Genomic DNA, 24320 nt, shown 5'->3' with positions numbered 1-24320 from the left:
ATGTGAAAAAACACCTTGAGGATTGATTCCAAACAACGTTTGCCATGTTTCGGCCGATATTATGGAGTTAATTCGGAAAAAGTTTGACGTTGTAAGTGACTGAATTTTCGGTTTGTTTCGGTAGCCAAATGTGATGTACAAAACGGAGCGATTTCTCCTACACACAGACGCTTTCAGGAAAAACTGCGCATTTGGTATGTAACTGAGAGTCTCCTCATTGAAAACATCCGAAGCTCTTCAAAGGTAAATGATTTTATTTATTTGGTTATCTGGTTTTTGTGAAAATGTTGCGTGCTAAATGCTACTCAAAATGCTAAGCTAGCTTAGCATACTCTTACACAAATTAGTGAATTGCTATGGTTCAAAAGCATATTTTGAAAATCTGAGATGACAGTGTTGTTAAGAAAAGGCTAAGCTTGAGAGCAGGCGCATTATTTTCATTTTATTTGCGATTTTCAGAAATCGTTAACGTTGCGTTATGCTAATGAGCCTGAGGCTTTAGTCACGATCCCGGATCCGGGATGGGGAGTTTCAACAGGTTAATGAATTGTGGGCCCTGTGGCCCCTTAATGAGTTGTGGTCTCCCATTAAAATGCCCGCCCTCTGACAACAGCTTCAGAACGTGTTCATGTTCGGACAACCTTAAAGTCTAACTCTACTATTTACAGTCTGCCATCTCTCCTTATTCTCTGTTGTTACCACACACACGCGCGCGCTCTCACGTCTCCTCGAATCCTCCCTCCCCTCCAGGAGATGATTGAAGAGCTTCAGAAGAGGTGTATTAATATGGAGTATCCTCTACTGGCCGAGTACGACTTCCGCAACGACACGGTGAACCCTGACATCAACATGGACCTGAAGGCCACAGCTGTACTCAGGCCTTACCAGGAGAAGAGCCTCCGCAAGATGTTTGGTAACGGCCGAGCCCGTTCTGGAGTCATCGTACTGCCTTGTGGTAAGAGGGAGGGGGAGAGGGAGGGGGAGAGGGGGAGATGTTTGGTAACGGCCGAGCCCGCTCCGGAGTCATCGTACTGCCTTGTGGTAAGAGGGAGGGGGGAGAGGGAGGGGGAGAGAGGGTGGGAGATGTTTGGTAACGGCCGAGCCCACTCCGGAGTCATCGTACTGCCTTGTGGTAAGAGGGAGGGGTGGAAGAGATGGAGGGAGGGGGGAGGGAGGGAGGGGGAGAGAGAGAGAGAGGGGGAGGGGGAGAGAGAGGGAGAGGGGGGGAGAGAGGGGGAGAGATGGAGGGGGAGGGAGGGAGGGGGAGAGAGAGGGGGAGGGGGAGAGGGTGGGAGATGTTTGGTAACGGCCGAGCCCGCTCTGGAGTCATCGTGCTGCATTGTGGTAAGAGGGAGGGGGGGAGAGGGAGGGGGGAGGGAGAGGGGGAGAGATGGAGGGGGAGGGAGGGGGAGAGAGAGGGAGGGAGAGAGGGAGAGAGAGAGGGGGAGAGGGAGGGTGGGAGATGTTTGGTAACAGCCGAGCCCACTCGGGAGTCATCGTGCTACCTTGTGGTAAATCAAATCAAATCAAATTTTATTTGTCACATACACATTAGCAGATGTTAATGCGAGTGTAGCGAAATGCTTGTGCTTCTAGTTCCGACAATGCAGTAATAACCAACAAGTAATCTAACTAACAATTCATAAACTACTGTCTTATACACAGTGTAAGGGGATAAAGAATATGTACATAAGGATATATGAATGAGTGATGGTACAGAGCAGCATAGGCAAGATACAGTCGATGATATAGAGTACAGTATATAAGGTAGCATTGTTTAAAGTGGATAGTGATATATTTACATAATTTCCCATCAATTCCCATTATTAAAGTGGCTGGAGTTGAGTCAGTGTGTTGGCAGCAGCCACTCAATGTTAGTGGTGGCTGTTTAACAGTCTGATGGCCTTGAGATAGAAGCTGTTTTTCAGTCTCTCGGTCCCAGCTTTGATGCACCTGTACTGACCTCGCCTTCTGGATGATAGCGGGGTGAACAGGCAGTGGCTCGGGTGGGTGTTGTCCTTGATAATCTTTATGGCCTTCCTGTAACATCGGGTGGTGTAGGTGTCCTGGAGGGCAGGTAGTTTGCCCCCGGTGATGCGTTGTGCAGACCTCACTACCCTCTGGAGAGCCTTACGGTTGAGGGCGGAGCAGTTGCCGTACCAGGCAGTGATACAGCCCGCCAGGATGCTCTCGATTGTGCATCTGTAGAAGTTTGTGAGTGCTTTTGGTGACAAGCCGAATTTCTTCAGCCTCCTGAGGTTGAAGAGGCACTGCTGAGCCTTCTTCACGATGCTGTCTGTGTGAGTGGACCAATTCAGTTTGTCTGTGATGTGTATGCCGAGGAACTTACAACTTGCTACTCTCTCCACTACTGTTCCATCGATGTGGATAGGGGGGGTGTTCCCTCTGCTGTTTCCTGAAGTCCACAATCATCTCCTTAGTTTTGTTGACGTTGAGTGTGAGGTTATTTTCCTGACACCACACTCCGAGGGCCCTCACCTCCTCCCTGTAGGCCGTCTCGTCGTTGTTGGTAATCAAGCCTACCACTGTTGTGTCGTCCGCAAACTTGATGATTGAATTGGAGGCGTGTGTGGCCACGCAGTCGTGGGTGAACAGGGAGTACAGGAGAGGGCTCAGAACGCACCCTTGTGTGGCCCCAGTGTTGAGGATCAGCGGGGAGGAGATGTTGTTACCTACCCTCACCACCTGGGGCGGCCCGTCAGGAAGTCCAGTACCCAGTTGCACAGGGCGGGGTCGAGACCCAGGGTCTCGAGCTTGATGACGAGCTTGGAGGGTACTATGGTGTTGAATGCCGAGCTGTAGTCGATGAACAGCATTCTCACATAGGTATTCCTCTTGTCCAGATGGGTTAGGGCAGTGTGCAGTGTGGTTGAGATTGCATCGTCTGTGGACCTATTTGGGAGGTAAGCAAATTGGAGTGGGTCTAGGGTGTCAGGTAGGGTGGAGGTGATATGATCCTTGACTAGTCTCTCAAAGCACTTCATGATGACGGAAGTGAGTGCTACGGGCGGTAGTCGTTTAGCTCAGTTACCTTAGCTTTCTTGGGAACAGGAATAATGGTGGCCCTCTTGAAGCATGTGGGAACAGCAGACTGGTATAGGGATTGATTGAATATGTCCGTAAACACACCAGCCAGCTGGTCTGCGCATGCTCTGAGGGCGCGGCTGGGGATGCCGTCTGGGCCTGCAGCCTTGCGAGGGTTAACACGTTTAAATGTTTTACTCACCTCGGCTGCAGTGAAGGAGAGTCCGCATGTTTCCGTTGCAGGCCGTGTCAGTGGCACTGTATTGTCCTCAAAGCGGGAAAAAAGATATTTAGCCTGCCTGGGAGCAAGACATCCTGGTCCGTGACTGGGCTGGATTTCTTCCTGTAGTCCGTGATTGACTGTAGACCCTGCCACATGCCTCTTGTGTCTGAGCCGTTGAATTGAGATTCTACTTTGTCTCTGTACTGACGCTTAGCTTGTTTGATAGCCTTACGGAGGGAATAGCTGCACTGTTTGTATTCAGTCATGTTACCAGACACCTTGCCCTGATTGAAAGCAGTGGTTCGCGCTTTCAGTTTCACGCGAATGCTGCCATCAATCCACGGTTTCTGGTTAGGGAATGTTTTAATCGTTGCTATGGGAACGACATCTTCAACGCACATTCTAATGAACTCGCACACCGAATCAGCGTATTCGTCAATGTTGTTGTCTGACGCAATACGAAACATGTCCCAGTCCACGTGATGGAAGCAGTCTTGGAGTGTGGAGTCAGCTTGGTCGGACCAGCGTTGGACAGACCTCAGCGTGGGAGCTTCTTTTTTTAGTTTTTGTCTGTAGGCAGGGATCAGCAAAATGGAGTCGTGGTCAGCTTTTCTGAAAGGGGGGCGGGGCAGGGCCTTATATGCGTCGCGGAAGTTAGAGTAACAGTGATCCAAGGTTTTTTCGCCCCTGGTTGCGCAATCGATATGCTGATAAAATTTAGGGAGTCTTGTTTTCAGATTAGCCTTGTTAAAATCCCCAGTAACAATGAATGCAGCCTCCGGATAAATGGTTTCCAGTTTGCAAAGAGTTAAATAAAGTTCGTTCAGAGCCATCGATGTGTCTGCTTGGGGGGGGATATATACGGCTGTGATTATAATCGAAGAGAATTCTCTTGGTAGGTAATGCGGTCTACATTTGATTGTGAGGAATTCTAAATCAGGTGAACAGAAGGATTTGAGTTCCTGTATGTTTCTTTCATCGCACCATGCCTCGTTAGCCATAAGGCATACGCCCCACCCCTCTTCTTACCAGAAAGGTGTTTGTTTCTGTCGGCGCGATGTGTGGAGAAACCCGTTGGCTGCACCGCTTCGGATAGCGTCTCTCCAGTGAGCCATGTTTCCGTGAAGCACAGAACGTTACAGTCTCTGATGTTCCTCTGGAATGCTACCCTTGCTCGGATTTCATCAACCTTGTTGTCAAGAGACTGGACATTGGCAAGAAGAATGCTAGGAAGTGGGGCACGATGTGCCTGTCTCCGGAGTCTGACCAGAAGACCGCCTCGTTTCCCTCTTTTTCGGAGTCGTTTTTGGGGTCGCTGCATGCGATCCATTCCGTTGTCCTGTTTGTAAGGCAGAACACAGGATCCGCGTCGCGAAAAACATATTCTTGGTCGTACTGATGGTGAGTTGACGCTGATCTTATATACAGTAGTTCTTCTCGACTGTATGTAATGAAACCTAAGATGACCTGGGGTACTAATGTAAGAAATAACACGTAAAAAAAACAAAAAACTGCATAGTTTCCTAGGAACGCGAAGCGAGGCGGCCATCTCTGTCGGCGCCGGAAGTACAAGAGGGAGGGGGAGATAGAGGGGTGGGGGGGCGAGAGTGGTGGAGGAGAGAGAGTGGGAGGCAGAGAAATGGAGGAGAGAGAGAGTGGGAGGGAGAGAGCGAGAGAGTGGTGGAGGAGAGGGGGAGAGATTGGGAGATGGTGGGAGAAGAGGTGGTAGGAAGGTGAGATTCTTGTCTGTGCGTTGTTCGTGTTACCTGTTTTGTAATTATGTTTAGTTTATTTATTAAATGATTCGCTCCCTGAACTTGCTTCCCAGAGCACACGTTACAACCCCTCTGTGTAAAGGTGCGACTGTCACGAACACGTACATGTTGGTTGTTTTGACTCATCTGAAGGTCCCACGGTACCAGTTGAAAAAATATATATATATACTGTTTATGGAGACGATTTAGTGACAAACCAATACAGGGGTTAAATTAAAAAGACAATACAGGGGTTAAATACATTCCTGAGATTTGGCAACAGAGGAGCCCGTTCCGGCGTCGGTGTGACCAGGGGGCGTCGGTGTGACCAGGGGGCGTCGGTGTGACCAGGGGGCGTCGGTGTGACCAGGAGGCGTCGGTGTGACCAGGGGGCGTCGGTGTGACCAGTAGGTGTCGGTGTGACCAAAAGGGGTCGGCGTCGGTGTGACCAAAAGGGGTCGGCGTCGATGTGACCAGGGGCGTCGGTGTGACCAGGAGGCGTCGGTGTGACCAGGGGGCGTCGGTGTGACCAGGAGGCGTCGGTGTGACCAGGGGTTGTCGGTGTGACCAGATGGCGACAGTGTGACCAGGGGGCGTCGGTCTGACCAGGGGGCGTCGGTCTGACGAGGGGGCACCGGTCTGACCAGGGGGCGTCGGTCTGACCAGGGGGCGTCGGTGTGACCAGGAGGCGTCGGTGTGACCAGGGGCGTCGGTGTGACCAGGGGGCGTCGGTGTGACCAGGAGGCGTCGGTGTGACCAGGAGGCGTCGGTGTGACCAGGAGGCGTCGGTGTGACCAGGAGGCGTCGGTGTGACCAGGGGCGTCGGTGTGACCAGGGGGCGTCGGTGTGACCAGGGGGCGTCGGTGTGTCCAGGGGGCGTCGGTGTGACCAGGGTTCGTCGGTGTGACCAGGGTTCGTCGGTGTGGCCAGGGGGCGTCGGTCTGGCCAGGGGGCGTCGGTGTGACCAGGAGGCGTCGGTCTGACCTGGGGGGTTAATGACTTCTGGAGACGGGCCAATGAGTCGTTGAGCTCTGCACGAGAACTAACATGCCTTCTGTGGATGTCCCGGACAGTCTTAGAGATTTCCAGAAAGCCTTAATGACCATCCGTATCAAGTGGGCTTTCTCTAAACCTCTTACTCACAGAACATGCCTCTCTGAATTCTTAGAAACCCTAAGAGCCTTGGAAAGGTTAGGCCTTTAATTAGACGTTAAGTACCATATTTGGGGATTCTGGTTCCTGACTGACATTTTTGGTGTACGAAATGCTCTCTTATCGTTGTAAGGGGTCCTGCGGTCTTGTCGTGCGAGAATGCCCAGTTTCTGAGCTTTCTGCTCCAAATCCTCCCAGCAGAAGAGCCCGTTCCGGAGTCATTGTGATTGGCTTAATTCCTCCTCCGTCCGTTCCTCCCCTCCTTTAGAAAAAGGTCAAAGGTAATCGACGAGAGGAGGCAAGGAAAGGAAACGTGGATCAAATGCACTTGTATGAAATTACTCCTTGTCCATGAGCGTGTCATCAGGTTAAATTTAGTTTACAGAGGAGAAATCCCCAAATATATGTGGAAAGTGGTAAAAATAAAATGTTCTAGTTGTCAGTTCGACCAGGGGCGTCGGTGTGTCCAGGGGCGTCGGTGTGTCCAGGAGGCGTCGGTGTGACCAGAGGGCGTCGGTGTGACCAGAGGGCGTCGGTGTGACCAGAGGGCGTCGGTGTGACCAGGGGGCGTCGGTGTGACCAGGGGGCGTCGGTGTGACCAGGGGGCGTCGGTGTGACCAGGGGCGTCGGTGTGACCAGGGCGTCGGTGTGACCAGGGGGCGTCGGTGTGACCAGGGGCGTCGGTGTGACCAGGGGGCGTCGGGGTGGCCAGGGGGCGTCGGTGTGACCAGGGGGCGTCGGTGTGACCAGGGGGCGTCGGTGTGACCAGGGGGCGTCGGTGTGTCCAGGGGCGTAGGTGTGTCCAGGGGGCGTAGGTGTGTCCAGGGGGCGAGGTGTGTCCAGGGGGCGTCGGTGTGACCAGGGGGCGTCGGTGTGACCAGGGGGCGTCGGTTTGACCAGGGGGCGTCGGTGTGTCCAGGGGGCGTCGGTTTGACCAGGGGGCGTCGGTGTGTCCAGGGGCGTCGGTGTGTCCAGGGGGCGTCGGTGTGTCCAGGGGCGTCGGTGTGACCAGGGGGCGTCGGTTTGACCAGGGGGCGTCGGTTTGACCAGGGGGCGTCGGTGTGTCCAGGGGGCGTCGGTGTGTCCAGGGGGCGTCGGTGTGTCCAGGGGGCGTCGGTGTGTCCAGGGGGCGTCGGTGTGGCCAGGGGGCGTCGGTGTGGCCAGGGGCGTCGGTGTGGCCAGGGGCCGTCGGTGTGACCAGGGGCCGTCGGTGTGACCAGTGGGCGTCGGTGTGACCAGGAGGTGTCGGCGTTGGTGTGACCAGGGTGCGTCGGTGTGACCAGGGGGCGTCGGTGTGACCAGGGGGCGTCGGTGTGACCAGGGGCCGTCGGTGTGACCAGGAGGCGTCGGTGTGGCCAGGGGGTGTTTGGTGTGACCAGGAGGTGTCGGTGTGACCAAAAGGGGTCGGTGTGACCAGGGGGCGTCGGTGTGACCAGGTGGCGTCGGTGTGTCCAGGGGTGTCGGTCTGACCAGGGGGCGTCGGTGTGACCAGGGGGCGTCGGTGTGACCAGGAGGTGTCGGCGTCGGTGTGACCAGGGGGCGTCAGTGTGACCAGGAGGCGTCGGTGTTGGTGTGACCAGGGGGCGTCGGTGTGACCAGGGGGCGTCGGTGTGACCAGGAGGCGTCGGTGTGGCCAGGGGGTGTTTGGTGTGACCAGGAGGTGTCGGTGTGACCAAAAGGGGTCGGTGTGACCAGGGGGCGTCGGTGTGACCAGGTGGCGTCGGTGTGTCCAGTGGGCGTCGGTCTGACCAGGGGGCGTCGGTGTGACCAGGGGGCGTCGGTGTGACCAGGAGGCGTCGGCGTTGTTGTGACCAGGGGGCGTCGGTGTGACCAGGGGGTGTCGGTGTGACCAGGGGGCGTCGGTGTGACCAGGGGGCGTCGGTGTGACCAGGGGGCGTCGGTGTGACCAGGGGGCGTCGGTGTGACCAGGGGGCGTCGGTCTGACCAGGGGGCGTCGGTCTGACCAGGGGGCGTCGGTGTCTCCAGGGGGCGTCGGTGTGTTCAGGGGGCGTCGGTGTGGCCAGGGGGTGTTTGGTGTGACCAGGAGGTGTCGGTGTGACCCAAAAGGGGTCGGTGTGACCAGGGGGCGTCGGTGTGACCTGGAGGGTTAATGACTTCTGGAGACGGGCCAATGAGTCGTTGAGCTCTGCACGAGAACTAACATGTCTTCTGTGGATGTTCCGGACAGTCTTAGAGATTTCCAGAAAGCCTTAATGACCATCCGTATCAAGTGGGCTTTCTCTAAACCTCTTACTCACAGAACATGCCTCTCTGAATTCTTAGAAACCCAAAGAGCCTTGGAAAGGTTAGGCCTTTAATTAGACGTTAAGTACCATAGTTGGGGATTCTGGTTCCCGACTGACATTTTGGTGTACGAAATGCTCTCTTATCGTTGTAAGGGGTCCTGCGGTCTTGTCGTGCGAGAATGCCCAGTCTCTGAGCTTTCTGCTCCAAATCCTCCCAGCAGAAGAGCCCGTTCCGGAGTCATTGTGATTGGCTTAATTCCTCCTCTCCTCCGTCCGTTCCTCCCCTCCTTTAGAAAAAGGTCAAAGGTAATCGACGAGAGGAGGCAAGGAGAGGAAACGTGGATCAAATGCACTTGTATGAAATGACTCCTTGTCCATGAGCGTGTCATCAGGTTAAATTTAGTTTACAGAGGAGAAATCCCCAAATATATGTGGAAAGTGGTAAAAATAAAATGTTCTAGTTGTCAGTTCGACCAGGGGGCGTCGGTGTGGCCAGGGGGCGTCGGTGTGGCCAGGGGGCGTCGGTGTGACCAGGAGGGGTCGGTGTGACCAGTGGGCGTCGGTGTGTCCAGGGGGCGTCGGTGTGTCCAGGGGGCGTCGGTGTGACCAGGAGGCGTCGGTGTGACCAGGGAGCGTCGGTGTGACCCGGAGGCGTCGGTGGACCAGTTGGCGTCGGTGGACCAGTTGGCGTCGGTGTGTCCAGGGGGCGTCGGTGTGTCCAGGGGGCGTCGGTGTGACCAGGGGGCGTCGGTGTGACCCGGAGGCGTCGGTGTGACCCGGAGGCGTCGGTGTGACCAAAAGGGGTCGGCGTCGGTGTGACCAAAAGGGGTCGGCGTCAGTGTGACCAGGAGGCGTCGATGTGACCAGGAGGCGTCGGTGTGACCAGGAGGCGTCGGTGTGACCAGGAGGCGTCGGTGTGACCAGGGGGCGTCGGTGTGACCAGGGGGCGTCGGTGTGATCAGGCGGCGTCGGTTTGACCAGGGGGCGTCGGTGTGACCAGGAGGCGTCGGCATCGGTGTGTCCAGGGGGGCGTCGGTTTGTCCAGGGGGCGTCGGTGTGACCAGGGGGCGTCAGTGTGACCAGGAGGCGTCGGTCTGACCTAGAGGGTTAGTGACTTCTGGAGACGGGCCAATGAGTCGTTGAGCTCTGCACGAGAACTAACATGTCTTCTGTGGATGTCCCGGACAGTCTTAGAGATTTCTAGAAAGCCTTAATGACCATCCGTATCAAGTGGGCTTTCTCTTCTAAGAGCCTGGGAAAGGTTAGGCCTTTAATTAGACGTTAATTACCATATTTGGGGATTCTGGTTCCCGACTGACATTTTTGGTGTACGAAACGCTCTCTTATCGTTGTAAGGGGTCCTGCGGTCTTGTCGTGCGAGAATGCCCAGTCTCTGAGCTTTCTGCTCCAAATCCTCCCAGCAGAAGAGGCCGTTCCGGAGTCATTGTGATTGGCTTAATTCCTCCTCTCCTCTGTCCGTTCCTCCCCTCCTTTAGAAAAAGGTCAAAGGTAATCGACGAGAGGAGGCAAGGAGAGGAAACGTGGATCAAATGCACTTGTATGAAATGACTCCTTGTCCATGAGCATGTCATCAGGTTAAATTTAGTTTACAGAGGAGGAATCCCCAAATATATGTGGAAAGTGGTAAAAATAAAATGTTCTAGTTGTCAGTTCGACCAGGGGGCGTCGGTGTGGCCAGGGGGCGTCGGTGTGGCCAGGGGGCGTCGGTGTGTCCAGGGGGCGTCGGTGTGACCAGGAGGCGTCGGTGTGACCAGGGGGCGTCGGTGTGACCAAAAGGGGTCGGTGTGGCCAGGGGGCGTCGGTGTGGCCAGGGGGCGTCGGTGTGGCCAGGGGGCGTCGGTGTGACCAGGGGGCGTCGGTGTGGCCAGGGGGCGTCGGTCTGACCTGGAGGGTTAATGACTTCTGGAGACGGGCCAATGAGTCGTTGAGCTCTGAAGTTGAAACGGGTCTGGACATGTTGTAGTGATGTCTCCTGTCCATGGACTTATTGGAGAAAACTGTCTGTCTGCTGGTATATGAATTAGTGCCGGTATTGTTACTGTATTTCAAGCGTTGTTACTGTATTTAAAGCGTTGTTACTGTATTTCAAGCGTTGTTACTGTATTTAAATCGTTGTTACTGTATTTAAAGCGTTGTTACTGTATTTAAATCATTGTTACTGTATTTCAAGCGTTGTTACTGTATTTCAAGCGTTGTTACTGTATTTAAAGCGTTGTTACTGTATTTAAAGCGTTGTTACTGTATTTAAAGCGTTGTTACTGTATTTAAATCGTTGTTACTGTATTTAAAGCGTTGTTACTGTATTTAAATCATTGTTACTGTATTTAAATCGTTTTTACTGTATTTAAATCGTTGTTACTGTATTTAAATCGTTGTTACTGTATTTAAATCGTTGTTACTGTATTTAAATCATTGTTACTGTATTTCAAGCGTTGTTACTGTATTTCAAGCGGTGTTACTGTATTTAAAGCGTTGTTACTGTATTTAAATCGTTTTTACTGTATTTAAATCGTTGTTACTGTATTTAAATCGTTGTTACTGTATTCAAAGCGTTGTTACTGTATTTAAATCATTGTTACTGTATTTAAAGCGTTGTTACTGTATTTAAATCATTGTTACTGTATTTTAATCATTGTTACTGTATTTAAAGCGTTGTTACTGTATTTTAATCATTGTTACTGCATTTTAATCATTGTTACTGTATTTTAATCATTGTTACTGTATTTAAAGCGTTGTTACTGTATTTTAATCATTGTTACTGTATTTTAATCATTGTTACTGTATTTTAATCGTTGTTACTGTATTTAAAGCGTTGTTACTGTATTTAAAGCGTTGTTACTGTATTTAAAGCGTTTCAGTCATTTCAAGCCCCTTTGCCCCACTTTTGTTGAATAGAAGAAACTAATTAAAAAATGTTTTAATAATATTTGTAATCAAATCATATTTTATTTGTCACATACATAGATGTTAATGCGAGTGTTGCGAAATGCTTGTGCTTCTAGTTCCGACAATGCAGTAATAACCAACAAGTAATCTAACTAACAATTCCTAAACTACTGTCTTATACACAGTGTAAGGGGATAAAGAATATGTACATAAAGATATATGAATGAGTGATGGTGCAGAGCAGCATAGGCAAGATACAGTAGATGGTATCGAGTACAGTATATACATATGAGATGAGTATGTAAACAAAGTGGCATAGTTAAAGTGGCTAGTGATACATGTATTACATAAGGATGCAGTAGATGATAGAGTACAGTATATACGTATACATATGAGATGAGTAATGTAGGGTATGTAAACATTATATGAAGTGACATTGTTTAAAGTGGCTCGTGACATCAAGATGGCCAGATGTAGTACCATGTGCTTGAGCTTGTGTCCTTACTGTCCTTCACCCTAACTGACCACACCTCAGCAATGTATAACGATTTCTACCATAAAGAGGAGATTGTAAACTCTTCTTGGAGTATGGACCAGCACTAGGTATTGTCTAAGTCCCTCTCATTATTAAATAACCACTGTTGGGTCTGTCTATTTAGGCAGAAATCTACATTTTTGTTGTAACGTTCAAGGTTTTGAATCGAGCTTGCGCTCCTATACCCCTGATGGGCAGGTATATTCAGTTTATTTATTTTTTATAAAATATATTTTGTTGAAGGAAGAGAAACTCTGATGTGATATGTTGTTACCACAAGGTGTTGTCTGAACATCGTATGGAGTTTTCATCAAGAGATGAGAACGACACGGTTTAATATAGGGTTTAATATGGGTGGATAGTTGATACACTGAGTGATGGGGTTTAATATGGGTGGATAGTTGATACTCTGAGTGATGGGGTTTAATATGGGTGGATAGTTTATACACTGAGTGATGGGGTTTAATATGGGTGGATAGTTTATACACTGAGTGATGGGGTTTAATATGGGGTTTAATATGGGTGGATAGTTGATACACTGAGTGATGGGTTTAATATGGGGTTTAATATGGGTGGATAGTTTATACACTGAGTGATGGGGTTTAATATGGGTGGATAGTTGATACTCTGAGTGATGGGGTTTAATATGGGTGGATAGTTGATACACTGAGTGATGGGTTAATATGGGTGGATAGTTGATACACTGAGTGATGGGGTTTAATATGGGGTTTAATATGGGTGGATAGTTGATACACTGAGTGATGGGGTTTAATATGGGTGGATAGTTGATACTCTGAGTGATGGGGTTTAATATGGGGTTTAATATGGGTGGATAGTTGATACTCTGAGTGATGGGGTTTAATATGGGTGGATAGTTGATACACTGAGTGATGGGGTTTAATATGGGTGGATAGTTGATACTCTGAGTGATGGGGTTTAATATAGGTGGATAGTTGATACTCTGAGTGATGGGGTTTAATATGGGTGGATAGTTGATACACTGAGTGATGGGTTAATATGGGTGGATAGATGATACTCTGAGTGATGGGGTTTAATATGGGGTTTAATATGGGGTTTAATATGGGTGGATAGTTGATACTCTGAGTGATGGGTTAATATGGGTGGATAGTTGATACTCTGAGTGATGGGGTTTAATATGGGGTTTAATATGGGGTTTAATATGGGTGGATAGTTGATACACTGAGTGATGGGGTTTAATATGGGTGGATAGTTTATACACTGAGTGATGGGGTTTAATATGGGTGGATAGTTGATACTCTGAGTGATGGGGTTTAATATGGGTGGATAGTTGATACACTGAGTGATGGGTTAATATGGGTGGATAGATGATACTCTGAGTGATGGGTTAATATGGGTGGATAGTTGATACTCTGAGTGATGGGGTTTAATATGGGTGGATAGTTGATACTCTGAGTGATGGGGTTTAATATGGGTGGATAGTTGATACTCTGAGTGATGGGGTTTAATATGGGTGGATAGTTTATACACTGAGTGATGGGGTTTAATATGGGTGGATAGTTGATACTCTGAGTGGTGGTGTTTAATATGGGTGGATAGTTGATACTCTGAGTGATGGGGTTTAATATGGGTGGATAGTTTATACTCTGAGTGATGGGGTTTAATATGGGTTTAATATGGGCGGATAGTTGATACTCTGAGTGATGGGGTTTAATATGGGGTTTAATATGGGTGGATAGTTGATACTCTGAGTGATGGGGTTTAATATGGGTGGATAGTTGATACACTGAGTGATGGGGTTTAATATGGGTGGATAGTTGATACTCTGAGTGATGGGGTTTAATATGGGTGGATAGTTGATACACTGAGTGATGGGGTTTAATATGGGGTTTAATATGGGTGGATAGTTGATACACTGAGTGATGGGTTTAATATGGGGTTTAATATGGGTGGATAGTTTATACACTGAGTGATGGGGTTTAATATGGGTGGATAGTTGATACTCTGAGTGATGGGGTTTAATATGGGTGGATAGTTGATACTCTGAGTGATGGGGTTTAATATGGGTGGATAGTTGATACACTGAGTGATGGGGTTTAATATGGGTGGATAGTTGATACACTGAGTGATGGGGTTTAATATGGGTGGATAGTTGATACACTGAGTGATGGGTTAATATGGGTGGATAGTTGATACACTGAGTGATGGGGTTTAATATGGGTGGATAGTTGATACTCTGAGTGATGGGGTTTAATATGGGTGGATAGTTGATACTCTGAGTGATGGGGTTTAATATGGGTGGATAGTTGATACACTGAGTGATGGGTTAATATGGGTGGATAGTTGATACTCTGGAGTGATGGGGTTTAATATGGGTGGATAGTTGATACTCTGAGTGATGGGGTTTAATATGGGGTTTAATATGGGGTTTAATATGGGTGGATAGTTGATACTCTGAGTGATGGGGTTTAATATGGGTTTAATATGGGTGGATAGTTGATACTCTGAGTGATGGGGTTTAATATGGGGTTTAATATGGGTGGATAGTTGATACTCTGAGTGATGGGGTTTAATATGGGTGGATAGTTGATACTCTGAGTGATGGGGTTTAATATGGGTGGATAGTTGATACTCTGAGTGATGGGGTTTAATATGGGTGGATAGTTTATACACTGAGTGATGGGGTTTAATATGGGTGGATAGTTGATACACTGAGTGATGGGTTTAATATGGGGTTTAATATGGGTGGATAGTTTATACACTGAGTGATGGGGGTTTAATATGGGGTTTAATATGGGTGGATAGTTGATACTCTGAGTGATGGGGTTTAATATGGGTGGATAGGATACTCTGTTGGGGTTTAATATGGGTGGATAGTTGATACTCTGAGTGGTGGGGTTTAATATGGGTGGATAGTTGATACTCTGAGTGATGGGTTAATATGGGTGGATAGTTGATACTCTGAGTGGTGGGGTTTAATATGGGTGGATAGTTGATACACTGAGTGATGGGTTAATATGGGTGGATAGTTGATACTCGGAGTGATGGGGTTTAATATGGGTGGATAGTTGATACTCTGAGTGATGGGGTTTAATATGGGGTTTAATATGGGTGGATAGTTGATACTCTGAGTGATGGGGTTTAATATGGGTGGATAGTTGATACTCTGAGTGATGGGGTTTAATATGGGTGGATAGTTGATACTCTGAGTGATGGGGTTTAATATGGGTGGATAGTTGATACTCTGAGTGATGGGGTTTAATATGGGGTTTAATATGGGTGGATAGTTGATACTCTGAGTGATGGGGTTTAATATGGGTGGATAGTTGATACACTGAGTGATGGGGTTTTTAATATGGGTGGATAGTTGATACTCTGAGTGATGGGGTTTAATATGGGTGGATAGTTGATACTCTGAGTGGGGGTTTAATATGGGTGGATAGTTGATACTCTGAGTGATGGGGTTTAATATGGGTGGATAGTTGATACTCTGAGTGATGGGGTTTAATATGGGGTTTAATATGGGTGGATAGTTGATACTCTGAGTGATGGGGTTTAATATGGGTGGATAGTTTATACACTGAGTGATGGGTTTAATATGGGTGGATAGTTGATACTCTGAGTGATGGGGTTTAATATGGGTGGATAGTTGATACACTGAGTGATGGGGTTTAATATGGGGTTTAATATGGGTGGATAGTTGATACTCTGAGTGGTGGGGTTTAATATGGGTGGATAGTTGATACACTGAGTGATGGGGTTTAAATATGGGTGGATAGTTGATACTCTGAGTGATGGGGTTTAATATGGGTGGATAGTTGATACACTGAGTGATGGGGTTTAATATGGGTGGATAGGAGTGATGGGGTTTAATATGGGTGGATAGTTGATACTCTGAGTGATGGGGTTTAATATGGGTGGATAGTTGATACACTGAGTGATGGGGTTTAATATGGGTGGATAGTTTATACACTGGTGGTTTTAATATAGTTGATACTCTGAGTGATGGGGTTTAATATGGGTGGATAGTTGATACTCTGAGTGATGGGGTTTAATATGGGTGGATTTGAATATGGGTTTAATATGGATAGTTGATACTCTGAGTGATGGGGTTTAATATGGGGTTTAATATGGGTGGATAGTTGATACTCTGAGTGATGGGGTTTAATATGGGTGGATAGTTTATACACTGAGTGATGGGGTTTAATATGGGTGGATAGTTTATACACTGAGTGATGGGGTTTAATATGGGTGGATAGTTTATACACTGAGTGATGGGGTTTAATATGGGTGGATAGTTGATACACTGAGTGATGGGGTTTAATATGGGTGGATAGTTGATACTCTGAGTGATGGGGTTTAATATGGGTGGATAGTTGATACACTGAGTGATGGGTTTAATATGGGTGGATAGTTGATACTCTGAGTGATGGGGTTTAATATGGGGTTTAATATGGGTGGATAGTTGATACTCTGAGTGATGGGGTTTAATATGGGTGGATAGTTGATACACTGAGTGATGGGGTTTAATATGGGTGGATAGTTGATACTCTGTGTGATGGGGTTTAATATGGGTGGATAGTTGATACTCTGAGTGATGGGGTTTAATATGGGTGGATAGTTGATACTCTGAGTGATGGGGTTTAATATGGGTGGATAGTTTATACACTGAGTGATGGGTTTAATATGGGTGGATAGTTGATACACTGAGTGATGGGGTTTAATATGGGTGGATAGTTGATACACTGAGTGATGGGTTTAATATGGGTGGATAGTTGATACTCTGAGTGATGGGGTTTAATATGGGTGGATAGTTTATACACTGAGTGATGGGTTTAATATGGGTGGATAGTTGATACACTGAGTGATGGGGTTTAATATGGGTGGATAGTTGATACACTGAGTGATGGGGTTTAATATGGGTGGATAGTTTATACACTGAGGGATGGGGTTTAATATGGGTGGATAGGTGATACTCTGAGTGATGGGGTTTAATATGGGTGGATAGTTGATACTCTGAGTGATGGGGTTTAATATGGGTGGATAGTTGATACACTGAGTGATGGGGTTTAATATGGGTGGATAGTTGATACTCTGAGTGATGGGGTTTAATATGGGTGGATAGTTGATACTCTGAGTGATGGGGTTTAATATGGGGTTTAATATGGGTGGATAGTTTATACACTGAGTGATGGGGTTTAATATGGGTTTAATATGGGTGGATAGTTGATACACTGAGTGATGGGGTTTAATATGGGTGGATAGTTGATACTCTGAGTGATGGGGTTTAATATGGGGTTTAAAATAGGTGGATAGTTTATACACTGAGTGATGGGTTTAATATGGGTGGATAGTTGATACACTGAGTGATGGGGTTTAATATGGGTGGATAGTTGATACACTGAGTGATGGGGTTTAATATGGGTGGATAGTTTATACACTGAGGGATGGGGTTTAATATGGGTGGATAGGTGATACACTGAGTGATGGGGTTTAATATGGGTGGATAGTTGATACTCTGAGTGGTGGGGTTTAATATGGGTGGATAGTTGATACTCTGAGTGATGGGGTTTAATATGGGTGGATAGTTGATACTCTGAGTGATGGGGTTTAATATGGGTGGATAGTTGATACTCTGAGTGATGGGGTTTAATATGGGTGGATAGTTGATACACTGAGTGATGGGGTTTAATATGGGGTTTAATATGGGTGGATAGTTTATACACTGAGTGATGGGGTTTAATATGGGTTTAATATGGGTGGATAGTTTATACACTGAGTGATGGGTTTAATATGGGTGGATAGTTGATACTCTGAGTGATGGGGTTTAATATGGGTGGATAGTTGATACTCTGAGTGATGGGGTTTAATATGGGGTTTAATATGGGTGGATAGTTTATACACTGAGTGATGGGGTTTAATATGGGTTTAATATGGGTGGATAGTTGATACACTGAGTGATGGGGTTTAATATGGGTGGATAGTTGATACTCTGAGTGATGGGGTTTAATATGGGTTTAATATGGGTGGATAGTTTATACACTGAGTGATGGGGTTTAATATGGGTGGATAGTTGATACTCTGAGTGATGGGTTTAATATGGGTGGATAGTTTATACACTGAGTGATGGGGTTTAATATGGGTGGATAGTTGATACTCTGAGTGATGGGGTTTAATATGGGTGGATAGTTGATACACTGAGTGATGGGTTTAATATGGGTGGATAGTTTATACACTGAGTGATGGGGTTTAATATGGGTGGATAGTTGATACTCTGAGTGATGGGGTTTAATATGGGTGGATAGTTGATACACTGAGTGATGGGTTTAATATGGGTGGATAGTTTATACACTGAGTGGTGGGGTTTAATATGGGTGGATAGTTTATACACTGAGTGATGGGGTTTAATATGGGTGGATAGTTGATACTCTGAGTGATGGGTTTAATATGGGTGGATAGTTTATACACTGAGTGATGGGGTTTAATATGGGTGGATAGTTGATACTCTGAGTGATGGGGTTTAATATGGGTGGATAGTTGATACTCTGAGTGATGGGGTTTAATATGGGGTTTAATATGGGGTTTAATATGGGGTTTAATATGGGTGGATAGTTGATACTCTGAGTGATGGGGTTTAATATGGGTTTAATATGGGTGGATAGTTTATACACTGAGTGATGGGGTTTAATATGGGTGGATAGTTGATACACTGAGTGATGGGTTTAATATGGGGTTTAATATGGGTGGATAGTTGATACACTGAGTGATGGGGTTTAATATGGGTGGATAGTTGATACTCTGAGTGATGGGTTTAATATGGGGTTTAATATGGGTGGATAGTTGATACACTGAGTGATGGGGTTTAATATGGGTGGATAGTTGATACTCTGAGTGATGGGTTTAATATGGGGTTTAATATGGGTGGATAGTTGATACTCTGAGTGATGGGGTTTAATATGGGTTTAATATGGGTGGATAGTTGATACACTGAGTGATGGGGTTTAATATGGGTGGATAGTTGATACTCTGAGTGATGGGGTTTAATATGGGTGGATAGTTGATACACTGAGTGATGGGGTTTAATATGGGTGGATAGGTGATACACTGAGTGATGGGTTTAATATGGGTGGATAGTTGATACTCTGAGTGATGGGGTTTAATATGGGTGGATAGTTGATACTCTGAGTGATGGGGTTTAATATGGGTGGATAGTTGATACTCTGAGTGATGGGGTTTAATATGGGTGGATAGTTGATACTCTGAGTGATGGGGTTTAATATGGGGTTTAATATGGGTGGACAGTTGATACTCTGAGTGATGGGGTTTAATATGGGGTTTAATATGGGTGGATAGTTGATACTCTGAGTGATGGGTTTAATATGGGGTTTAATATGGGTGGACAGTTGATACTCTGAGTGATGGGGTTTAATATGGGTGGATAGTTTATACACTGAGTAATGGGGTTTAATATGGGTGGATAGTTGATACTCTGAGTGATGGGTTTAATATGGGGTTTAATATGGGTGGACAGTTGATACTCTGAGTGATGGGGTTTAATATGGGTGGATAGTTGATACTCTGAGTGATGGGTTTAATATGGGTTTAATATGGGTGGATAGTTGATACTCTGTGTGATGGGGTTTAATATGGGTGGATAGTTGATACTCTGAGTGATGGGGTTTAATATGGGTTTAATATGGGTGGACAGTTGATACACTGAGTGATGGGGTTTAATATGGGTGGATAGTTGATACTCTGAGTGGACAAAACATTAGGAACACCTTCTCTGTTCATGACATAGACTGACCAGGTGAAAGCTACGATCCCTTATTGATGTCTCTTGTTAAATCCACTTCAATCAGAGTCGTTGAGGGGAGATCGGAGGGGTGCGACTCATTATTAGAAGGGGTTCCTTGTGTTTGGTATACCCGGTGTATGTGAAGGTGTTATGGCAATGTTAAATCATCCATATATTTACCTCCATGTCCCATCTCTCCTCCTGTCCCCATTACTCCTCCTACCCCCCACCCCCTCCATCTCTCCTCCTGTCCCCATTACTCCTCCTACCCCCCACCCCTCCATCTCTCCTCCTGTCCCCATTACTCCTCCTACCCCCTACCCCCTCCATCTCTCCTCCTTTCCCTCCCCATCACCCCCCTCCATCTCTCCTCCTGTCCCCCATCTCTCCTCCTGTCCCCATTACTCCTCCTACCCCCCACCCCTCCATCTCTCCTCCTGTCCCCATTACTCCTCCTACCCCCCACCCCCTCCATCTCTCCTCCTTTCCCCTCCCCATCACCCCCCCATCCATCTCTCCTCCTGTCCCCATTACTCCTCCTGTCCCCATTACTCCTCCTACCCCCCACCCCCTCCATCTCTCCTCCTTTCCCTCCCCATCACCCCCCTCCATCTCTCCTCCTGTCCCCATTACTCCTCCTACCCCTCACCTCCTCCATCTCTCCTCCTGTCCCCATTACTCCTCCTACCCCCTCACCTCCTCCATCTCTCCTCCTGTCCCCATTACTCCTCCTACCCCCACCCCCTCCATCTCTCCTCCTTTCCCTCCCCATCACCCCCCCTCCATCTCTCCTCCTGTCCCCATTACTCCTCCTGTCCCCATTACTCCTCCTACCCCTCACCTCCTCCATCTCTCCTCCTGTCCCCATTACTCCTCCTACCCCCTCACCTCCTCCATCTCTCCTCCTGTCCCCATTACTCCTCCTGTCCCCATTACTCCTCCTACCCCCTCACCTCCTCCATCTCTCCTCCTGTCCCCATTACTCCTCCTACCCCCTCACCTCCTCCATCTCTCCTCCTGTCCCCATTACTCCTCCTACCCCCCACCTCCTCCATCTCTCCTCCTGTCCCCATTACTCCTCCTACCCCCCCTCCACCTCCTCCATCTCTCCTCCTGTCCCCATTACTCCTCCTACCCCCACCTCCTCCATCTCTCCTCCTGTCCCCATCTCTCCTCCTGTCCCCATTACTCCTCCTATCCCCCACCTCCTCCATCTCTCCTCCTGTCCCCATTACTCCTCCTACCCCCCACCTCCTCCATCTCTCCTCCTGTCCCCATTACTCCTCCTACCCCCCCCTCCATCTCTCCTCCTGTCCCCATTACTCCTCCTACCCCCCCCCCCCTCCATCTCTCCTCCTGTCCCCATTACTCCTCCTACCCCCCACCTCCTCCATCTCTCCTCCTGTCCCCATCTCTCCTCCTGTCCCCATTACTCCTCCTATCCCCCACCTCCTCCATCTCTCCTCCTGTCCCCATTACTCCTCCTACCCCCCCACCTCCTCCATCTCTCCTCCTGTCCCCATTACTCCTCCTACCCCCCCCCCTCCATCTCTCCTCCTGTCCCCATTACTCCTCCTACCCCCCACCTCCTCCATCTCTCCTCCTGTCCCCATCTCTCCTCCTGTCCCCATTACTCCTCCTATCCCCCACCTCCTCCATCTCTCCTCCTGTCCCCATTACTCCTCCTACCCCCCACCTCCTCCATCTCTCCTCCTGTCCCCATTACTCCTCCTACCCCCCTCCATCTCTCCCTCCTGTCCCCATTACTCCTCCTACCCCCCTCCATCTCTCCTCCTGTCCCCATTACTCCTCCTACCCCCCACCCCCTCCAGCTCTCCTCCTGTCCCCATTACTCCTCCTACCCCCCACCCCCTCCATCTCTCCTCCTGTCCCCAGGTGCGGGGAAGTCTCTAGTAGGGGTAACGGCAGCCTGTACGGTCCGTAAGCGCTGCCTGGTGCTGGGGAACAGCTCTGTGTCAGTAGAACAGTGGAAGGCTCAGTTTAAGATGTGGTCGACCATTGACGACTCTCAGATCTGCCGCTTCACCTCAGATGCCAAGGACAAGGTAAGAGACACAGCAAACACAGCTTTTTAAAATCCCCCTTTTTAAATTCCGTCTTTCAACAGCCACGGTGTTTTTTAAGCTTTTCAAATCCCCCTTCTCAACTCGGTCTTTCAACAGCCACGGTGTTTTTTAAGCTTTTCAAATCCCCCTTCTCAACTCGGTCTTTCAACAGCCACGGTGTTTTGTATAATGATCTCTTTTTACTGCTTCTTGTTTGCTTTGATTTATTAAATTCAAGTTCTTGTTTTAGTTTCAAAGTGTGTTGCGGTTTTAAAATGCACTTTTAAATGAAGTTTGATTTTTGTTTTTGAAGCCGATTGGCTGCTCGGTGGCCATCAGTACATATAGCATGTTGGGACACACCACCAAGAGGTCTTGGGAGGCAGAGAGAGTGATGGAATGGATGAGGTCCCAGGAGTGGGGTCTCATCATCCTGGACGAGGTGCACACCATCCCTGGTGAGTATACGGGGTCAGGGGTCATGGTTAAGTTAGGAGGGGTTAGGGTTAGACCTCACATTCCCTGGTGAGTCTTTGGGGTCAGGGTTCATGGTTAAGTTAGGAGGGGTTAGGGTTAGACCTCACATTCCCTGGTGAGTCTTTGGGGTCAGGGTTCATGGTTAAGTTAGGAGGGGTTCATGTTCGTCCTCACCATCCCTGGTGAGTCTGTCTATCTCTCTGTGGTAAAGGGGCAGAAGTTAAGGGGTTTTGGTTAGTGTGTAACGATGGTGACAGGTGCACGTAACGACGGTGACAGGTGCACGTAACGACGGGGACAGGTGCGCGTAACGACGGGGACAGGTGCGCGTAACGACGGGGGACAGGTGCGCGTAACGACGGGGACAGGTGCGCGTAGCGCGGGGACAGGTGCGCGTAACGACGGGGACAGGTGCGCGTAACGACGGGGACAGGTGCGCGTAACGACGGGGACAGGTGCGCGTAACGACGGGGGACACGTTCGGACGCCACAGACAGAAGTTGTCAGATCGGCTGAACCGACTTCAGACGAGGACCAAGGCGCCTGTGTTGGTGCGAGTCTCGGGGGGGTCATAATAGTTTGTAGACCAAACCGTTTGGACACTACAGTCGATTTTATGAGAAGACGGGGTTTTCGCAACTTTAGGAGTTTAACTGACCCGAACACCAGAAAATCTGTTTCTCATTTCTGTGATGTTTTCAAAACACTTATCTAATAATGTCTGCGTTGTCTCCCCCTGTAGCTAAGATGTTCCGTCGGGTTCTGACCATTGTCCAGGCCCACTGTAAGCTGGGTCTGACCGCTACGCTGGTCCGAGAGGACGACAAGATCGTTGATCTCAACTTCCTGATTGGGCCCAAGCTGTTCGAGGCCAACTGGATGGAGCTCCAGAACAACGGATACATCGCTAAGGTCCAGTGTGCTGAGGTTAGTCCGTCTGTGTGGGGATAAACCTGGGTTAGTCCGTCATCCTGTACCAGTCTGTGTGGGGATAAACCTGGGTTAGTCCATCATCCTGTACCAGTCTATGGGGATAAACCTGGGTTAGTCTGTCATCCTGTACCAGTCTGTGGGGATAAACCTGGGTTAGTCTGTCATCCTGTACCAGTCTGTGGGGATAAACCTGGGTTAGTCCATCATCCTGTACCAGTCTGTGGGGATAAACCTGGGTTAGTCCATCATCCTGTACCAGTCTGTGGGGATAAACCTGGGTTAGTCCATCATCCTGTACCAGTCTGTGGGGATAAACCTGGGTTAGTCCGTCATCCTGTACCAGTCTGTGTGGATAAACCTGGGTTAGTCTGTCATCCTGTACCAGTCTGTGTGGATAAACCTGGGTTAGTCCATCATCCTGTACCAGTCTGTGGGGATAAACCTGGGTTAGTCCATCATCCTGTACCAGTCTGTGTGGATAAACCTGGGTTAGTCCATCATCCTGTACCAGTCTGTGGGGATAAACCTGGGTTAGTCCATCATCCTGTACCAGTCTGTGTGGATAAACCTGGGTTAGTCCGTCATCCTGTACCAGTCTGTGGGGATAAACCTGGGTTAGTCCATCATCCTGTACCAGTCTGTGGGGATAAACCTGGGTTAGTCTGTCATCCTGTACCAGTCTGTGTGGGGATAAACCTGGGTTAGTCCGTCATCCTGTACCAGTCTGTGGGGATAAACCTGGGTTAGTCTGTCATCCTGTACCAGTCTGTGGGGATAAACCTGGGTTAGTCCATCATCCTGTACCAGTCTGTGGGGATAAACCTGGGTTAGTCCATCATCCTGTACCAGTCTGTGGGGATAAACCTGGGTTAGTCCATCATCCTGTACCAGTCTGTGGGGATAAACCTGGGTTAGTCTGTCATCCTGTACCAGTCTGTGGGGATAAACCTGGGTTAGTCCATCATCCTGTACCAGTCTGTGGGGATAAACCTGGGTTAGTCTGTCATCCTGTACCAGTCTGTGTGGGGATAAACCTGGGTTAGTCCATCATCCTGTACCAGTCTGTGGGGATAAACCTGGGTTAGTCCATCATCCTGTACCAGTCTGTGGGGATAAACCTGGGTTAGTCCATCATCCTGTACCAGTCTGTGGGGATAAACCTGGGTTAGTCCATCATCCTGTACCAGTCTGTGGGGATAAACCTG

At 48.6% G+C, this 24320-nt stretch overlaps 1 protein-coding gene across 2 annotated transcripts in view; it reads left to right on the top strand.

The window, feature by feature from the left end:
- Positions 1 to 24320, top strand: part of LOC135543112 (general transcription and DNA repair factor IIH helicase subunit XPB) — an 83334-nt gene that overhangs the window by 20585 nt on the left and 38429 nt on the right. For both annotated transcript variants that reach the window (XM_064970187.1, XM_064970186.1), the window contains 4 exons: positions 751 to 955; positions 21536 to 21705; positions 22019 to 22163; positions 22925 to 23109. In XM_064970187.1, coding sequence (XP_064826259.1) covers positions 751 to 955; positions 21536 to 21705; positions 22019 to 22163; positions 22925 to 23109 — 705 coding nt within the window. The remainder of the gene's footprint in view (positions 1 to 750; positions 956 to 21535; positions 21706 to 22018; positions 22164 to 22924; positions 23110 to 24320) is intronic.

Source organism: Oncorhynchus masou, chromosome 7, assembly GCF_036934945.1.
Source record: "Oncorhynchus masou masou isolate Uvic2021 chromosome 7, UVic_Omas_1.1, whole genome shotgun sequence".
Lineage (NCBI taxonomy): Eukaryota > Metazoa > Chordata > Actinopteri > Salmoniformes > Salmonidae > Oncorhynchus > Oncorhynchus masou.
This window is presented reverse-complemented; position numbering and strand designations above follow the sequence as displayed.